The 16,075-nt window shown below is 36.0% G+C and overlaps 1 protein-coding gene across 1 annotated transcript; it reads right to left on the bottom strand.

Annotated features, from left to right (window-relative positions):
* Positions 1–8,493: 8,493 nt before the first annotated feature.
* On the bottom strand, positions 8,494–13,338 carry LOC140140779 (uncharacterized). The gene is made up of 4 exons (XM_072162523.1): positions 12,974–13,338; positions 11,830–11,945; positions 10,856–10,963; positions 8,494–10,438 (listed from the first exon to the last, which is right to left on the bottom strand). The coding sequence occupies exons 1-4, from the start codon at positions 13,196–13,198 to the stop codon at positions 10,072–10,074; spliced, it is 816 nt and encodes a 271-aa protein (XP_072018624.1). The 5' UTR covers positions 13,199–13,338; the 3' UTR covers positions 8,494–10,071.
* Positions 13,339–16,075: the final 2,737 nt, after the last annotated feature.

Below are 16,075 nucleotides of genomic sequence, written 5' to 3'. Positions count from 1 at the left end.
GTATGTTTTTGTGCAATAGTGGTCTTGATGATGTGTTTTAATAATTTAAATATAACTTGTACATAAATCATATAATAACGTTTTCTTGTGAAAGATGTACGGAGGGGGTGTGTGTTGAGAGGGCGAGAGCCCGGGGGGGGGCACTTCAATTTGAAATGGATATAGGTGTAGGGCTGGCACTTTCGCACTAAGGGGCATTCGGTGAGAGCAAAATGTAAAAAATATGGAAATTGGGTGAGAGCATGATTTTTGGCATTCGGTGAGAGCAAAATGTAAAAAATATGGGGTCATTGGGTGAGAGCATGACCTTTTTTTGAATGGAATCTTTGGGTGAGAACCGAAACAGCACCACAAAAACCGCGAAAATCAAATTTTTAGTTCTAAATAGCGTCAAATTTCTTTGTTTTTTCAAAATAAGTAACAAAATCAGTGATAAATGAAAGTTGCTGTTCAAATTGAACTTGTAAGGGTCTTTGGGTGACAGATCAAATGGAAAAATAGGGGTCTTCGGGTGACAGAGCCTGGACAGAGCATGCGTTCGTAAAAAATATGGGGTCTTTGGGTGACAGCGATGCTGAAAAAGGGGTCTTAACAGCCCTACATACGCGTCACCTCCAAAGTTGAAGTGCCCCCCCCCCCCGGGGGCGAGAGAGGGTGCATGTGAGAGTGTGACTGTATGAGGAAGAATGCAGGGTTACTATTTTATTTATTATATATAAACTTAACCCATGAAGTATTGAAACGATTATAGATGGGTTTTTTTTTCGGATTTTGAAAGTTGCACTTAGCTCCTATTCAAGCCAAATGCATTCGTCGTGTACACACCCCCCCCACCCACACACCCCCACACAAAATCAACACAAAGGACACCGATGTGCTATGTTTACTTAACCATGAACTTTACTTTATTTTACTCCTTCGACTTCCAACTTCAATACTTGCCAACCTTTACTTATCTCTGACTTATCTCATGAACTCTTTCTGCTGACATCTCAATACTTGGTGTGTCCACCATCACTGTATCAATGTCTGGATTCAATGGTCATTTATTGGTCACAATACAACGCATTTGGCTTGAATAGGAGCTAAGTGCAACTTTTAAAATCCGACTTGAAGCAACTCAAGTGACCATAACTCGACCAAATGATATCGTGGAGCAACAAAAGAGGTATCAAAATGCGCAGGAGAAAGCTGCGCTTTATATGCATTAAATAAGTTTTTGCTATATATTTCAGTTCCCGATATATCTGACCATCTATAATCGTTCGATACTTTCTGGGTTGAGTTTATTTTGTCTTTTAGTAAAAGATCGTATTAATTTTAGTTTTTAGTCTATGTACACTAATGTATTATATTTTAAATTAACTTGTGTTTGTTAGTAATAATGTTTTTTATTATAAACACCTTGTGCCATTAACACCCTCAATCAAAAAAAATAAAACTGGCACTGTCTTCTCGTACGTCTAGCCATCTTCTTTTGTTCCATTATTTATTGTATTGTTTTTGCTCAAAATCTGATCAACTGTAGCTAACTGTCGACATGGTCAATTACATCAAGTGATGTGGATATTCACTGTACATACCTTTTGTTGTCTTTGCCACCCATCAGTATACCAATTGTTTGATTAAATTGGTTAAATCACTTGTATTTGTAACTATATGGTCAATTCCAGCCAAACCGGGCCAAAATTCTCTCTGGGGGCCATTTTGAAAATGTTTTCCTTTTCAATTCTAGACTTATCAAATGAGACGATCATGTCTAGTGAATCATCAGGTGGAAGTGCCATCGGATTGAAAAATAACTTTTCTTGCTAGACCAAATAAAGTGTTAAATGCGCATATGCATGTTACCCACGAATTCAAGCATTTTTCACCTGTTGTACGCCATAAAATTCACTTTCTTTAATATCTTTCAATATTTTATGTGTGACTCATATACACTAGAAATCGGTAAAGACTTTGAACGTAAAATAGAATTTTATTACATATATCTACAAAGAAATATTTTGGTTATTACAAATTTTAATAAAGAACCAGGTGTACAGTTAAGACTGTGTCAATTCTTCGAACTCTTTCCAAAGTGGCTGTTATTTAACATTATTGTATTATTTCGAAAGATTAGAATAAATGCTTCATATAAATATAAAGTTAGATTTTGTATCTCGTCGCAGGATCAGGATCTCGGATGGATTCGTGGGTAAAAAAAAAAAACTTTTCCGTATGTCAATAATTCAGGCTGCAATGGCACTAAAATGAATTTTAATCAAAATACAGACTACATGGAATATTTAGAATGGATCATTATGGCATTTTGGGTATAAACATTTTGAGAATAATGAAGTTGCCAAATTCAAATAGACAGAGCAAACAGTTTTATATTATTATTTTAGTAAAAGCATTCCATATTTTCATGCAGCAATATTCTATTAACCCGTGTTTGACAGTTCCTATGAACTAAAACACTATCAATATATTGTTAGCTGTAATTTAAGTAGGGATTCGTGGGTAACCAAAATGTTCGTGGGTAACACATATTTGAAGGTATGTATTGGTAAGCGGCAAAATAGAAAATATTATAGAAGGTTGGAAACCACCATGCGGTTATTCCTCCATTGTGTTTCAATGATTCCCGTTTCTCTAACCAATTGCATTTACTCAAAAAATGGTAATTTAGGATAATCAATCAAAACTTCATGATGCAGCTTCAGTATACCTTCAAGAGGACGGTATTAAACAGGACTGTTTTGGAACCTATTTCGCATGTTTTCAAAATGTTAAGATGCATAAGAAACATATAATGTACGAGTAAATCCTTGGATTCGTGGGTAACGCCGAATTCGTGGGTAAAGCTATAAGTACTATAGTACCGTTTGGGGTTTGCGTTTCTTAGGTGTATAAACTGTAAGTACTGTCAAAATTATAGCATACCCATGGCTTGAATATGTGCTGATTTAAACTTAAAATAAACAATCTATTCGGGATTCGTGGGTAACAAAAGTTTAAACCGTCGTAGATTCTTTTTTAAAGCGGTGAACGTATTTTTACGATTTACAATTTTAAGCGCTTGTCAAACTAAATTCAGTGTCCAAAGTCATTAAATGTTAATTTAAGTTATGGCAATTATATTTGCTGGACTCGTGGGTAACAGTTGATACGTGGGTAACGTCAAATTTGATTTTATGGAATTTTATGGGTAAAACGTATTTGCATAAAATAATCACTTGGACCTCAGAATTATAGAACGAAACTTCGTTTCATGATATAGTCATTTATGGCATATTCACTTAACATTTTTCAGAACGATCATTTTATTTTTGATACGCGGGTAACAAAATTATTAGCCAAATTGACTTAATGGCCTCTAGAGTCCACAAACTTTGGTGGAATTCAATCGTTTTACATATGATGAGAGATCATGCAAACGTCTTTCTAACGGTAATAATTTCATGTTGATTGAAGGACATTCAATGACATATATGGTGCTTTATCTTTGAATTCGTGGGTAACGCCAATTCATTTAAGCTATCATAACTTGTCCCCTGGTATGACTTGCTAGTAAAGGCCTATATGCACAAAGAGAGCACATTGGTGGTGACATGATATGCTCCATCAATAACGTGATTTCCTTTATTAATGACATTTTAAAGTGGAAAGTTAACATAGAGAGAATTTTGTCCCGCTTTCGCTGGAATTGACCATATACATATAATATCATGCCAAAATAACAATTTCATTCATTGATTTACTATTCAGATTACAAAATCAACTGTGGTGTGTTCTTCCCATTTCCGAGGTGAAGACATCAAGAAGACACTCACAGGAAAATGTGCGTTGAAGCCGAATGTTGTTTCGACAATATTTCAGTGGACAAAGCCTACCAATAAACGAAGGAAGATTGAAAGAATTATTGAGTAAGTAGGGCAACCATTGTAGCATTCTGATTGATGAATTGTGTCAAAAACTTGTGAAATGTACAATGTACCTCATGATCTCTGCCAACACAACTTTGCTAATACTTATATCGCAGCCAAGATCAAGATCACAGTTTTTACCGATGCTAGGCCTCGGAAAAAAATCCAGCCTCGGTAAAAACTGTAATATTGGTAACAGGTTTAGGCCCCTGCATAAACTCTGATTACAACTTTTGCTGAAACATACTAAAATGTTTTTTTTTTTAATTTAAATTTTTTTTAATAAACAATTTTTTCATTATAAGAGCAAAACTAATTTTTTTGTTACCCCTTAAGCGGCCCTGGACCCCCGGCGGTAAGCGCCAAGCGCGTAGCAAGCGGGGGGACAGGGTGGACGAAGCCCATGGGCCCCGAGGGTTCAGGGGCCCCGAGCACAAAGCGAAAATTTAATAAGGGCTGATAATGGAGAGCAGGGCCAGATTTTAAAACCATTGGGCCAGAAGGGCCCAGGTCCAGGGCAATTTTGGGCCCCCAAAGTTGCCCTATGCATCTTTCTTTTAACCCCAATAACATCATGTTTTTTTAGTCAAAATTGTAAAATACCAAAATTTATGTTGATCTGGGGCCAAAGTAGTCTGAAATTGAATTGAACAAAATATATTAGTCCCCCTTTAGTTAAACCAAAACTTGGCCACTGACTTGAGTGCACATGCCTTCTTTGGCACGTGAATTCGGGGGCTCCAAATTTTGGCCTGGCCCAGGGCCCATAGGCTAAATCCCGCCCTGGTTAAAAGGGCACACACTGTTCCTTGTCCATGGGCCCCTGATGCTCTTGCTACGCCCCTGGTAAGCGCGAGAGCTCCCCGCGCCCCGCTTTGCAATAATTTGCCACCTGGCATAGAAATTGGCCTAGCTACAACCCTGGTAAGGAGTGGACAATAATTAAAACATGGAGTTCAGTTGCCGAAAACTGGCCTCGAGATGATAAAGCTTTCAAGTAATAACAGAGTGCCTTTATATAATGTGATTTTATTTTTCTCTTTTCAGACTACCTTCACCTTTCATGTGTGTGATAGCAGTATTATATTCATAAATCGAATACAATACCGCTCTTTTCAAAGACACTAATAATCGTACAGGTGCGAGTGAAACGTACACGGACTCGGCATAATGTGAAATTTCCATAGATCTGTATGCCTATTCTTTGATAATCAATGGAGAGTGGTGGCGTACGTCTAGTGCTGGGCAATACAAAAAATTGTTTGCCCCTATCGCTATGGTAATTAATCCTGTTACATCAGTACTTCTACAGCGAATTCGCTGTCGAAGTTACGTAATAATCGGATTAACTACCATAGCAAAAGATGAATACAATTTTTGAATATATCGCCCTGCACTACAACGTTCACGCGATTCCTACGCATTGAACCATGTCATGCTGATAACTCGCACCTGTAAGATTAGTATCTTTGAAAAGAGCAGTATTTCATTCAATCTATGATTGCAGACATACACAGGTGTGGTGCAACCTGCTTGTGGCGCAGAGCGATCTATTCAAAATTGTATTCATCTATTGCTATGGTAGTTAGTCCGATTATTACGTAATTTCGACAACGAATTCGCCGTAGAAGTGGGCCGTAGAAGTGGGTCCTTTAAGACCACCTATGACCTTACAGTATTGTGTAGTAGCATTGGGCTATTCCAGAAAAATATTGCACACCCTCTATAGAGGAGTAGAATTTCAGTAAAAGAAATGTTTGGATTTCCAGGGTTGCTTCATGAAAACGATTGGAATTCTAGTTGCCAATGTTACTGGAAAAAGCCTGGAAATGTAATAAATTAAAAATTGCGGAATTGTCCTAAATGAGCCCCTCAAATTTAGGATTTTTAATTGTGAACTATTTTGTGCTGGATTGGTAGTTTTTTCATATTTAGACATTATGAAAGTCTGGATTTCCAACAACCGAAAGCGGTCAAAAAGCCCGGAAATCCGAACTCCTCTACATGTATATGTGTACATCGTTTTTCTGAAATAGCCTATTATAGCCTCGCACGTGCTACTAGACCAATCGTTTGGTAGATCAATTGGTTTAATAGCATAAAATGCTTGTTAAACCAAATGGTTATTTGGACTTATTGGTTATTAGACTAATGGTGTTTGGTCGAAATTGTTATCGGACTAAATGGTTATTGGACTAAATGGTTATTAGACGTAGCGTAGTGCCTATATACCTTATGGGATTAAATGGATGTAGACGAAATGGGTATTAGACGAAATGGTATTAGACCAAATGGTAAATCCCCCTTGCGATCCATAAAATGGGTAGGCTTTTTCTGCAAACGAGCCTGACAAACCTAATAACATATTGCTTACCATTGTATTTCGTGGTAAAACACTTTTTTAAATAATATGTAATGTTATTTATGCCAAAATGTTAAAAAATACTTTGGAGCTTTAAGGGCAAACTATTTTAGGCCTAAAATAAGCACATGGTTGGCCGATTGCATTTACGAAATTCATTACGCAAACATTGCTCAATATTGGGAATTTTCTCGATACGATCTTAATACCGAAAGTAAAGCAGCAATTGAAATATATTTGGACAAACTTTCTAGGGTATCGTGGGAACCCTATACAAACTTCCTTGTTTTTAGTAACAGCACAACAGGTGACCACAACTACAGGAGAAACAAAACACCGATCGGGTTTTTAATACTTTTTTTAAAAAGTAGAGGAATAATCACAAGTATTGTTTTATTTAGATCATGGAAGTAGGCTACGTAAACACATAACAAACCAAGGGCGGATGGGATGGGATGCCGCGCAATAGAATTTCCTTTGTAAATTTATTAAACCGCGAACACGCCATTTGGATGGGCACACCAGTCAAATGTGTGCATTGGCGACGACGTATTCTCAGTTAACTTGACTTATACCGGTGAATTGAAGTTGAAGCTGAGGGCTGAGGGCTGAGGGGGAGCTTGGGCAGCTCTTGGGTATTATTACGTATGTGTTAAATGAATGCTTTGTGGCACTGAAATTACCATATGCACAGTATAAACGAATCTAACACGCCCATGGCAGGTATATTGCTCAATAGAACAGAAAAACCTGGTTTATCAATTCGATTGTCATAGTTATTGCTAAACCAGGTGTTTCGACCGAGAAACCTGGTTTTTGGTCGATAAACCTGTTTTTTTTTGCCGAAAAACCGTCCTGCACTACAATGTTCATACGGTACCAATATATTGAACCATTGATGTCAAAGAACATGGATCACTCGCACCTGTACGATTAAGTATCTTTGAATAGAGCGGTATTGTATTCAATCTATGATTGCAGACATACACAGGTGACTCATTGCACAGGTGATTAGTGGAATCTGTTTGTAGTGATGGGTAATATACTTAAAAATTGTATTCATTTATTGCTATGGTAGTTTATCCTATTACGTCATTTCTACGGCGAATAGGATATGATTGTGAGCTCGAATCATAAAAGTTCATGGCAAATGCATGAGCTTTTTCTTTCGGAATAAATCTACACACTCACTGACATTTCGAATCTCAAATACATACTTCAAACAACTTTGTTTCATATTTTTTCAGCCACTTTAATTATTTATTGCATCATCATAGACATTCTTAAATCTGTACAAAATACTTCTTATATTACAAATTTACAAAATAGCTATAAACAGGTAAGTATTATTGCAGCAATCAAAATTTCTTGCTTCAGAAACAGATCGTTTTATCATGAATACCAATAAATCAGCAAGTTTGTCCCTTCTGTTTTTAGGGCACATATCTGTAAGTAGGCAAAGCCAGCATTTCAAATTGAGCATTTTCTTGAAGTACAAGGTCAAACTAAGAAATCTAGTTTGGCGAAACATTGAAGTCCAACATTTTCCACCAAATGTGATATTCATTTGGTCACTAGTAGGCTCTTTCTTGAGTTCAGTCCAAAAATAGCCAGTAAGAGTTTATTAAAACGAGAATACATCTTAAAAGTCCAATAAAATCTTTAAAAAGTGATAATGAGTGACTGCTCATTTTATTTCGCCTTAATCATATGTATTATCAGTGATGTCATTACCGGACAGTTCCTATTTAGAGATATGCACATTATTTTTTTTAAATATTTATATGTTTTATTTTGTTAATGTTTAAGATTAGATTTATTAAAGCCATATTAACGACTTCGATAAAATTTTAATTTTGTTATTCTTAACCAAAAATTCTGAAATAATATTTTTAAATTTTGCCAGGAGGTTTTCAAGCCAAAATGTTGAGGGAATATGCAAGAAACCCCACTTTGCATCTGGCCAAAAAATCAGGTTAAAGTATTTTTTCCTAATTCAGAATGTACATTATGGCTTTAATTTACATCCTAATTTCAATAACAGAATCATGATAATGCCTCATTTATTATTGCCATTCTTATTCATTATTCTTACTAGTCGCATGAATACCGCAAAGATCGCATAGATCTATTAATGCCAAATATATACGAATTTCAAATGCCCTTTAAAGATCCAAATCTATATTATATTAAATATAATAGAGCGTAACGCGGATCCCTATCTTCTTTACACAAAATAATATATCCGAGGCAGTAAAAACATAAATACTGGGTTCGGTTGGGCCCAGCGTTTTTGCTGTCGAGGACACATTACAAGCCTTTTTGAAATATGACGGGCACAAAAGGATAGAACGTACTTTGATTTGGGTAATTTTTCGTCAGCTGAGAAGCATACAACAAAAGATTACCCAAACCAAAGTACGCCCTCTCCTATTGTGCCCGCCATATTTCAAAAAGGTTACTTTGGTTGTACAGGATTAAGCAGCACCTTGATTTCGATTCTTTTACCGCAGAGACTTCACGTGATCTTTAACAATTGGTCTTGAGAGTAATAGCATATTACGTTTTATACTATATTAACCATAAATCCAATTTTCATTACATATTTTATAAAGTTCAGTTTCGTAATTTAGAATTAATTGTCATTTAATATTATTTTCTATTTTTCCTTACCGTTCTGTGACGAGTTAAAACATATTACAGTTGAAATTATTATAGTAGGCCTAGTCAATAATCATTATATACTTTGTTTAACGTTCAGTACTGTGTAGATGTATCAAAAATAAAATGAAACAGTAAATTTCTTACAATTCTATATATACATATACTCTGAGTAAAAAAGTACATACATATCTACAAGCACTTAATGCCCACTCGTACAAACGCATGCCTGCCGTTTTGCGCAGTGTTTGGATTACACGTCAGTCCAATGCATTCGTCAAGTTCCTGTGAATTTCCGAATTAACTAGTCTTCAGCATCCATTTTATAGTGGCACTGCACCATTCAAATAAACACAATATGAAACATCCTTTTATCATCGGATGCATTACTCTAGAAGACAGAATAACCAGAATCACCTTTAATGCCACGTGAAGCTACTATTTCATAGTATCCATGAAGAAATATGAAAATATTCTTCCATCTCTAGCTATTAATTATGAAACATCCTTGTTACCACGGGATACCATACTCTAGAGGACTGAATAACCAGCATCATCTTTAATGCCATGTGAAGCTACTTATTGCGATATCTTGTCCGAACGCTTGTCAGAACTCTCGTCAGAACAATGTAATACCTCGCCTATAATGCCACGTGAAGTAACTATATTTATAATAGCCATGTTAAGAAATAAGAGAATATTTTTTTATATTCCTCCATCGCTAGCTATTAATTATCAAACAACCTTGTTATCATTGGATACCATACTCTAGAAGACAGAATAACCAGCATCACCTTTAATGCCACGTGAAGCTACTTATTGCAATATCTTGTCAGAACGCTTGTCAGAACTCTCGTCAGAACGTTTGTCAGAACTCTTGTCAGAACACTTTAACATCTTGTCAGAACGCTTGTCAGAACTCTCGACAGAACGCTTGTCAGAACTCTCGTCATAACGCTTGTCAGAACTCTTGTCAGAACGCTTGTCAGAACTCTTGTCAGAACTCTTGTCAGAACGCTTGTCAGAACTCTCCTCAGAACGCTTGTCAGAATACTTAAACATCTTGTCAGAATACTAAAACGTGTTCTGACAAGATGTTTCTAAAGCGCGGGATGCGTGCGTGCGTATTATTTTGCGCTAAACTGGTGTATTCTTTTCTTTACTTTTACCATGTTTATCGTGTTTATCTTTCTTATATTTTTTACAACATCTCTTTGCACAACACACACAACAGAAACAACAACAGAGATTAAGAAGCACAATACAAGCGGCAACACCTACAATTACATATATAAATACATCACTTATTGTACTAAAAGAAGTTGCTGTTCTAGGTAGTATACAGCACAGTGGCTGTCCACAGCATGGATCCGGACATGTGTTATTCACTATCTGGCATTCTTCAGGATTCACTTGTGGACAGCAGTCTATGGGACAGGAATTACCGTCTTCAGTGAATGAGTCACATCGACCATCTCCGCAAAAATCTACCTTTAATGATGATCTGGATAGAGGAGATATAATCGAAAATAAAGGTTTTGATTATTTTATCAAACTTCAACATGTACAAACCCGTTTCTGATTACTTGTCGTCTGCATTATTGTGTTGTTTTGTATGCGACATTAAAGTTACTGAGTATGAATAAACATTATTGTCCCAGTCAATCAATACGAAACTCAGGCAGCGAGCAGTATCTTGGTCAAAAATCAAGTTACCTCCACACGGAATAAAGCAATTCCTATCGTGGTAACTTCCGGGGTAACTTGGTCGCTGACCAAGATTCTTCTGCGAAACTCAGGGAGGTGATCATGGCTGTGATGGTTTATGTAGGTCGATCAGAACTTGTACTGATCTAAAACTGTGCATTCACCAAGAACTCAATAAGGCAATGTTCAATGCGACTATTTTATATACACATACCCTGTATTTTCTTCTTCTTTTTCGCAAGCACCTGCAAAACATTTTGACCACGCCCAGCATTCTGGGTCGTCTTCATCCTGCTCAAGCCACGCCCAACGAGTGGTACATCTGCAAAACAAGGAAGATATATAATAATTTATACATGAGAACACAATCAATCAAATTCAGAATTTAATCAAATGAGCACAATGTCGATAGAGATGTTTTACGCATCCAAATACGCCAATCACTGTGTTCAAAACTCGATCCAAACCATTTGAAATACAAAAGTCGATCACAAAAGCAATAACGAAGATTTGAACCGAGCAAACTGTGAATTCAACAAATGGGGAAGAAGGCAGATGGGGTAGTAACTAGCACGTACAATACTAGAACAGATACAATGTAGTAGATTAATTAATTGGGTTGGTATTTTCTTTATAACACGCTTTAGGTATCGTAGACATGACAACCGTGACTTTAAACAATACAGGAAACCTACGTCTTTTTGTAACACCACAACATTGAGCCTTTGACATGGCTCAAAATGGCTATTCCAGTTGAAATCCATACACCCCCTATTGAAGACATGGTATTAACCTCCCACACAGGGTGTGTAGTTTTCAAATGGATTCACCTATTCAGGTAACCCCATTTGAAATCCACAGTCCCTGTATGGAAGATTAAGGTCATGTCTTCCATAGGGGGTGTATGGATTTCAACTGGAATAGCCAAATATAACTTCCTGTCATTATCTGTAGTCAAAGCAAGTTCACGGACAATTAAACCAACCATTTGTACCGTCATAACAATGGTTTTCTCGATCCCATCAGATCACATTGACTTTGAAACATTTTCATCTTTTGAGTATTTTGGACTACAAGTAATCATGGTAATTATGATTTCAATCTCAATCATATAGAGATCGGTGATTGGTTCCTTCTCATCCTTTTCATATTACATATTTCTAGTCAATCAGCTGCAATAACACCAACCTTTGCATCGCGTTTTTCTGTCCAGTTTGACCTTTACAATTAAATTCCTTGGTTACATTTTTCTCCTCAAATGACGATTCCTTGTAGCACTGGAAATTTGCGATTGGGTCTGGCTCCTGTAGGTGAGATAAAGAAAGTCAAAAGTATATCGTCAAGAAAGCACATGCGAAGCTTTTAGATGCACACAATTTGGCTTTAATCTTAGAGCCATGAACAGGTGGCATCACATATTTGTTTTGTGTTCCATATCTGTGGAGGCATGCATGTATAAAAGAATTGCTCATTATTATAATGACGAAAGTGATGCCGCGTGATGTTTGATAACCCAGCAAACCCAAAACTTTTTCGACATCATTCGCAAGAGGTTATAAAAGGTTGTCAGAAAACGTTTAAATGTCGGGTTATATAAAGGGTATAAAAAGGTATAGAATGTTTTCATAACAATAAAAAACATTTTTTGATAAAATATTGCAAATATTTTAACATAATGTTATTTAAGTGTTGACAAAAGATTTGGCAATAGATGTTTGCACAAATAATTTACAATAATATTTTGAAATTTAAAAAAATCCTACAAAACGTTTTAAAACGTTTTCATGACCTTTATATAACCCGACATTTAATGTTATTAAATTTTTTTAACCTAAACCAAAACTCAAGATATAACTTGTTTAAATTGCTTTTGAAACGTTTTTTTTTGTTTGCTGGGAAATGATTTCTTTTATGTAATTCAACTTCTTTAAAGAAATTGTTGTTGTTCGTCAATATGATAGGAATGTTCTAAAACAACCAAATTAACTAATCATTTTACAAAATAGATCATTAGATTGTTTGTATACGTTTATTGTACTTTATGCGCAGCAAACATGATAAACGATAGACTAACTTCTAAGTGTTAAAATCACAATTATTACATACGTAAATACTTACAAGAATATTGTGAGATTGTTTGAAGGTTTAAAAATAAAAACAAATACCTAAAAATATTTCACAGATGAAAATTATACATATGTGATTAACTTGAGTGGAGAAATATACGTACACAATATACTTTGAATGAATTTCATTAACAAATTATGACTTTCTACATGCAAATATCATCACACGTTGATAAGAGAGTTAGTAAGTTATAAGTTCATCTTACCTTGCATGGGGATACTGTCCCTGTAGTTGCCGGCTTCTCACAACAAGTATAAAATTTCCTTAAATATTTTCCACCAAAAGAAATCTGATAATTATAACATTCCGATGTGGAATCAAAATTACTCGATGGATCCTTCTGTGCAGAAATTACCACAAATAATGCGGTAAATACCAAAAGGCATGAAGAACACATGTTTAAACGAGGTATATATAATGCAGAAATCATCCTCTATGATTTAAGTTTCCTTCAAGTGATGTCCTGGAATCTTATTTGAATAAATAAAATATTGTAAATCCAGATTGAATGATTTAAGTTAATGACACTGATGAACATTTGATGAAGCTTCAATTTTACTACTGTCAGTCAAATTCGTGGGTTTGGGTGCTTATATCTGTATTGCGGTCAACGAAAGTTTTACCGGAAGTATCTGATAGGTGCACCTCTATTACCCAATCAGACTGCTTAACTTTCTTGATTGCTCAGCGAAGGGCTGATACTGTTGGTGTTAAGAGTTTCCTTTTGAGTTTGGGCGGAAATCCTGAACTCTAACCAACACAAGGACCATATGATAGCTTGCTTACTTGTAAAGTATTGTTTTCTGTAACCATTAGGTACAATGGGTGAAGGATACTACAGTACATTTTGTTGCTATTGAATGGTATTGTTATGATGGTAAATAGGACAAGCACGTTCAAAAATACAATACTCTTTGAATCGTTAACAATAGTTTGATTCATGTCTTTGGTCTAAAATTTATTACTCGCAGACAAAGAATTATTGGGTCTTTTTTGGAAAGTGTTTATACAATCATTTATATTTATTCCATTCATATTACTGTCAATGATTATGCAGATACCCGTCTGTAGTAGCATGACTCCAACAGCTTTCAATCATTGTGTTTTATCTGGCATACTATTGTTTTAGACGCATGTTTATCGGCTTATTATATTCAGCGAAACGAAACGAAACGAAACGAAACGAAACGAAACGAAACGAAACGAAACGAAACGAAATGATGTTCTCACGGCTATTGGACATTATGCAGATTGTCACAGCTCATCTTGTGATACCAGTTGTTCCTCACGGGTGCAATGAGTCCGCATTGTTGATTAAGAAACACATTTCTCACGGCTATTTCTGAATGAATTATGAATTTATTTCGATTGCAAATTATGCAGATAATCACAGCGGATGTTTTGATACCCATTTCAAAGTTGTCATTCATTCCTAGCAGGTGCAGTGAGTCCGTTTCGTTGATTATCACTTTTTACCAAAAGTGATAATCAACGAAACGAAGTTCTCATGGCTTTTTTAAGCCAATTATGGAATTTATTTAGAGTGGAAATTATGCAGATTGCCACAGCGCATCTTTTGATACCAATTTCAAGGTTGTCACTCACTCCCATCAGGTGCAATGAGCCCGGAATGTTGATTTAGAAACACAGTTCTCACGGCTATTTATGAATGAATTATGAATTTATTTCGATTGCAAATTATGCAGATAGTCACAGCGGATGTTTTGATACTCATTTCAAAGTTGTCATTCATTCCTAGCAGGTGCAGTGAGCCCGTTTCGTTGATTATCACTTTTTGCCAAAAGTGATAATCAACGAAACGAAGTTCTCACGGCTACTTCTGAATGAATTATGAATTGATTTTGATTGCAAATTATGCAGATAGTCACAGCGGATGTTTTGATACTCATTTCAAAGTTGTCATTCATTCCTAGCAGGTGCAGTGAGCCCGTTTCGTTGATTATCACTTTTGCCAAAAGTGATAATCAACGAAACGAAGTTCTCACGGCTACTTCTGAATGAATTATGAATTGATTTTGATTGCAAATTATGCAGATAGTCACAGCGGATGTTTTGATACCCATTTCAAAGTTGTCATTCATTCCTAGCAGGTGCAGTGAGCCCGTTTCGTTGATTATCACTTTTTGCCAAAAGTGATAATCAACGAAACGAAGTTCTCGCGGCTACTTCTGAATGAATTATGAATTGATTTTGATTGCAAATTATGCACATAGTCACAGCGGATGTTTTGATACTCATTTCAAAGTTGTCATTCATTCCTAGCAGGTGCAGTGAGCCCGTTTCGTTGATTATCACTTTTTGCCAAAAGTGATAATCAACGAAACGAAGTTCTCACGGCTACTTCTGAATGAATTATGAATTGATTTTGATTGCAAATTATGCAGATAGTCACAGCGGATGTTTTGATACTCATTTCAAAGTTGTCATTCATTCCTAGCAGGTGCAGTGAGCCCGTTTCGTTGATTATCACTTTTTGCCAAAAGTGATAATCAACGAAACGAAGTTCTCATGGCTACTTCTGAATGAATTATGAATTGATTTTGATTGCAAATTATGCAGATAGTCACAGCGGATGTTTTGATACTCATTTCAAAGTTGTCATTCATTCCTAGCAGGTGCAGTGAGCCCGTTTCGTTGATTATCACTTTTTGCCAAAAGTGATAATCAACGAAACGAAGAACGTCGCGCGGGTACTTCTGAATGAATTATGAATTGATTTTGATTGCAAATTATGCACATAGTCACAGCGGATGTTTTTGATACCCATTTCAAAGTTGTCATTCATTCCTAGCAGGTGCAGTGAGCCCGTTTCGTTGATTATCACTTTTTGCCAAAAGTGATAATCAACGAAACGAAGTTCTCGCGGCTACTTCTGAATGAATTATGAATTGATTTTGATTGCAAATTATGCACATAGTCACAGCGGATGTTTTGATACTCATTTCAAAGTTGTCATTCATTCCTAGCAGGTGCAGTGAGCCCGTTTCGTTGATTATCACTTTTTGCCAAAAGTGATAATCAACGAAACAGAATCTCACTTGAAATGCTACTTCTGAATGAATTATGAATTGATTTTGATTGCAAATTATGCAGATAGTCACAGCGGATGTTTTGATACCCATTTCAAAGTTGTCATTCATTCCTAGCAGGTGCAGTGAGCCCGTTTCGTTGATTATCACTTTTTGCCAAAAGTGATAATCAACAAACGAATTCTCATGGCTTTTTAAGCCAATTATGGAATCTATTTAGAGTGGAAATTATGCAGATTGCCACAGCGCATCTTTTG

The sequence above is a fragment of the Amphiura filiformis genome, chromosome 19 (genome assembly GCF_039555335.1).
Source record: "Amphiura filiformis chromosome 19, Afil_fr2py, whole genome shotgun sequence".
In the NCBI taxonomy this organism is placed as follows: domain Eukaryota; kingdom Metazoa; phylum Echinodermata; class Ophiuroidea; order Amphilepidida; family Amphiuridae; genus Amphiura; species Amphiura filiformis.
Note: the sequence above shows the minus strand (reverse complement) of the source record. Positions and strands in the feature narration are given on the sequence as shown.

Coding starts and splice junctions, on each gene's coding strand:
- LOC140140779 (XM_072162523.1), bottom strand. CDS start 13,198: ATGATTTCTGCATTATATATACCTCGTTTAAACATGTGTTCTTCATGC. Junction 11,946..12,973: donor GGACAGTATCCCCATGCAAG/GTAAGATGAACT, acceptor TCTCACCTACAG/GAGCCAGACCCAATCGCAAA. Junction 10,964..11,829: donor CAGAAAAACGCGATGCAAAG/GTTGGTGTTATT, acceptor CTTGTTTTGCAG/ATGTACCACTCGTTGGGCGT.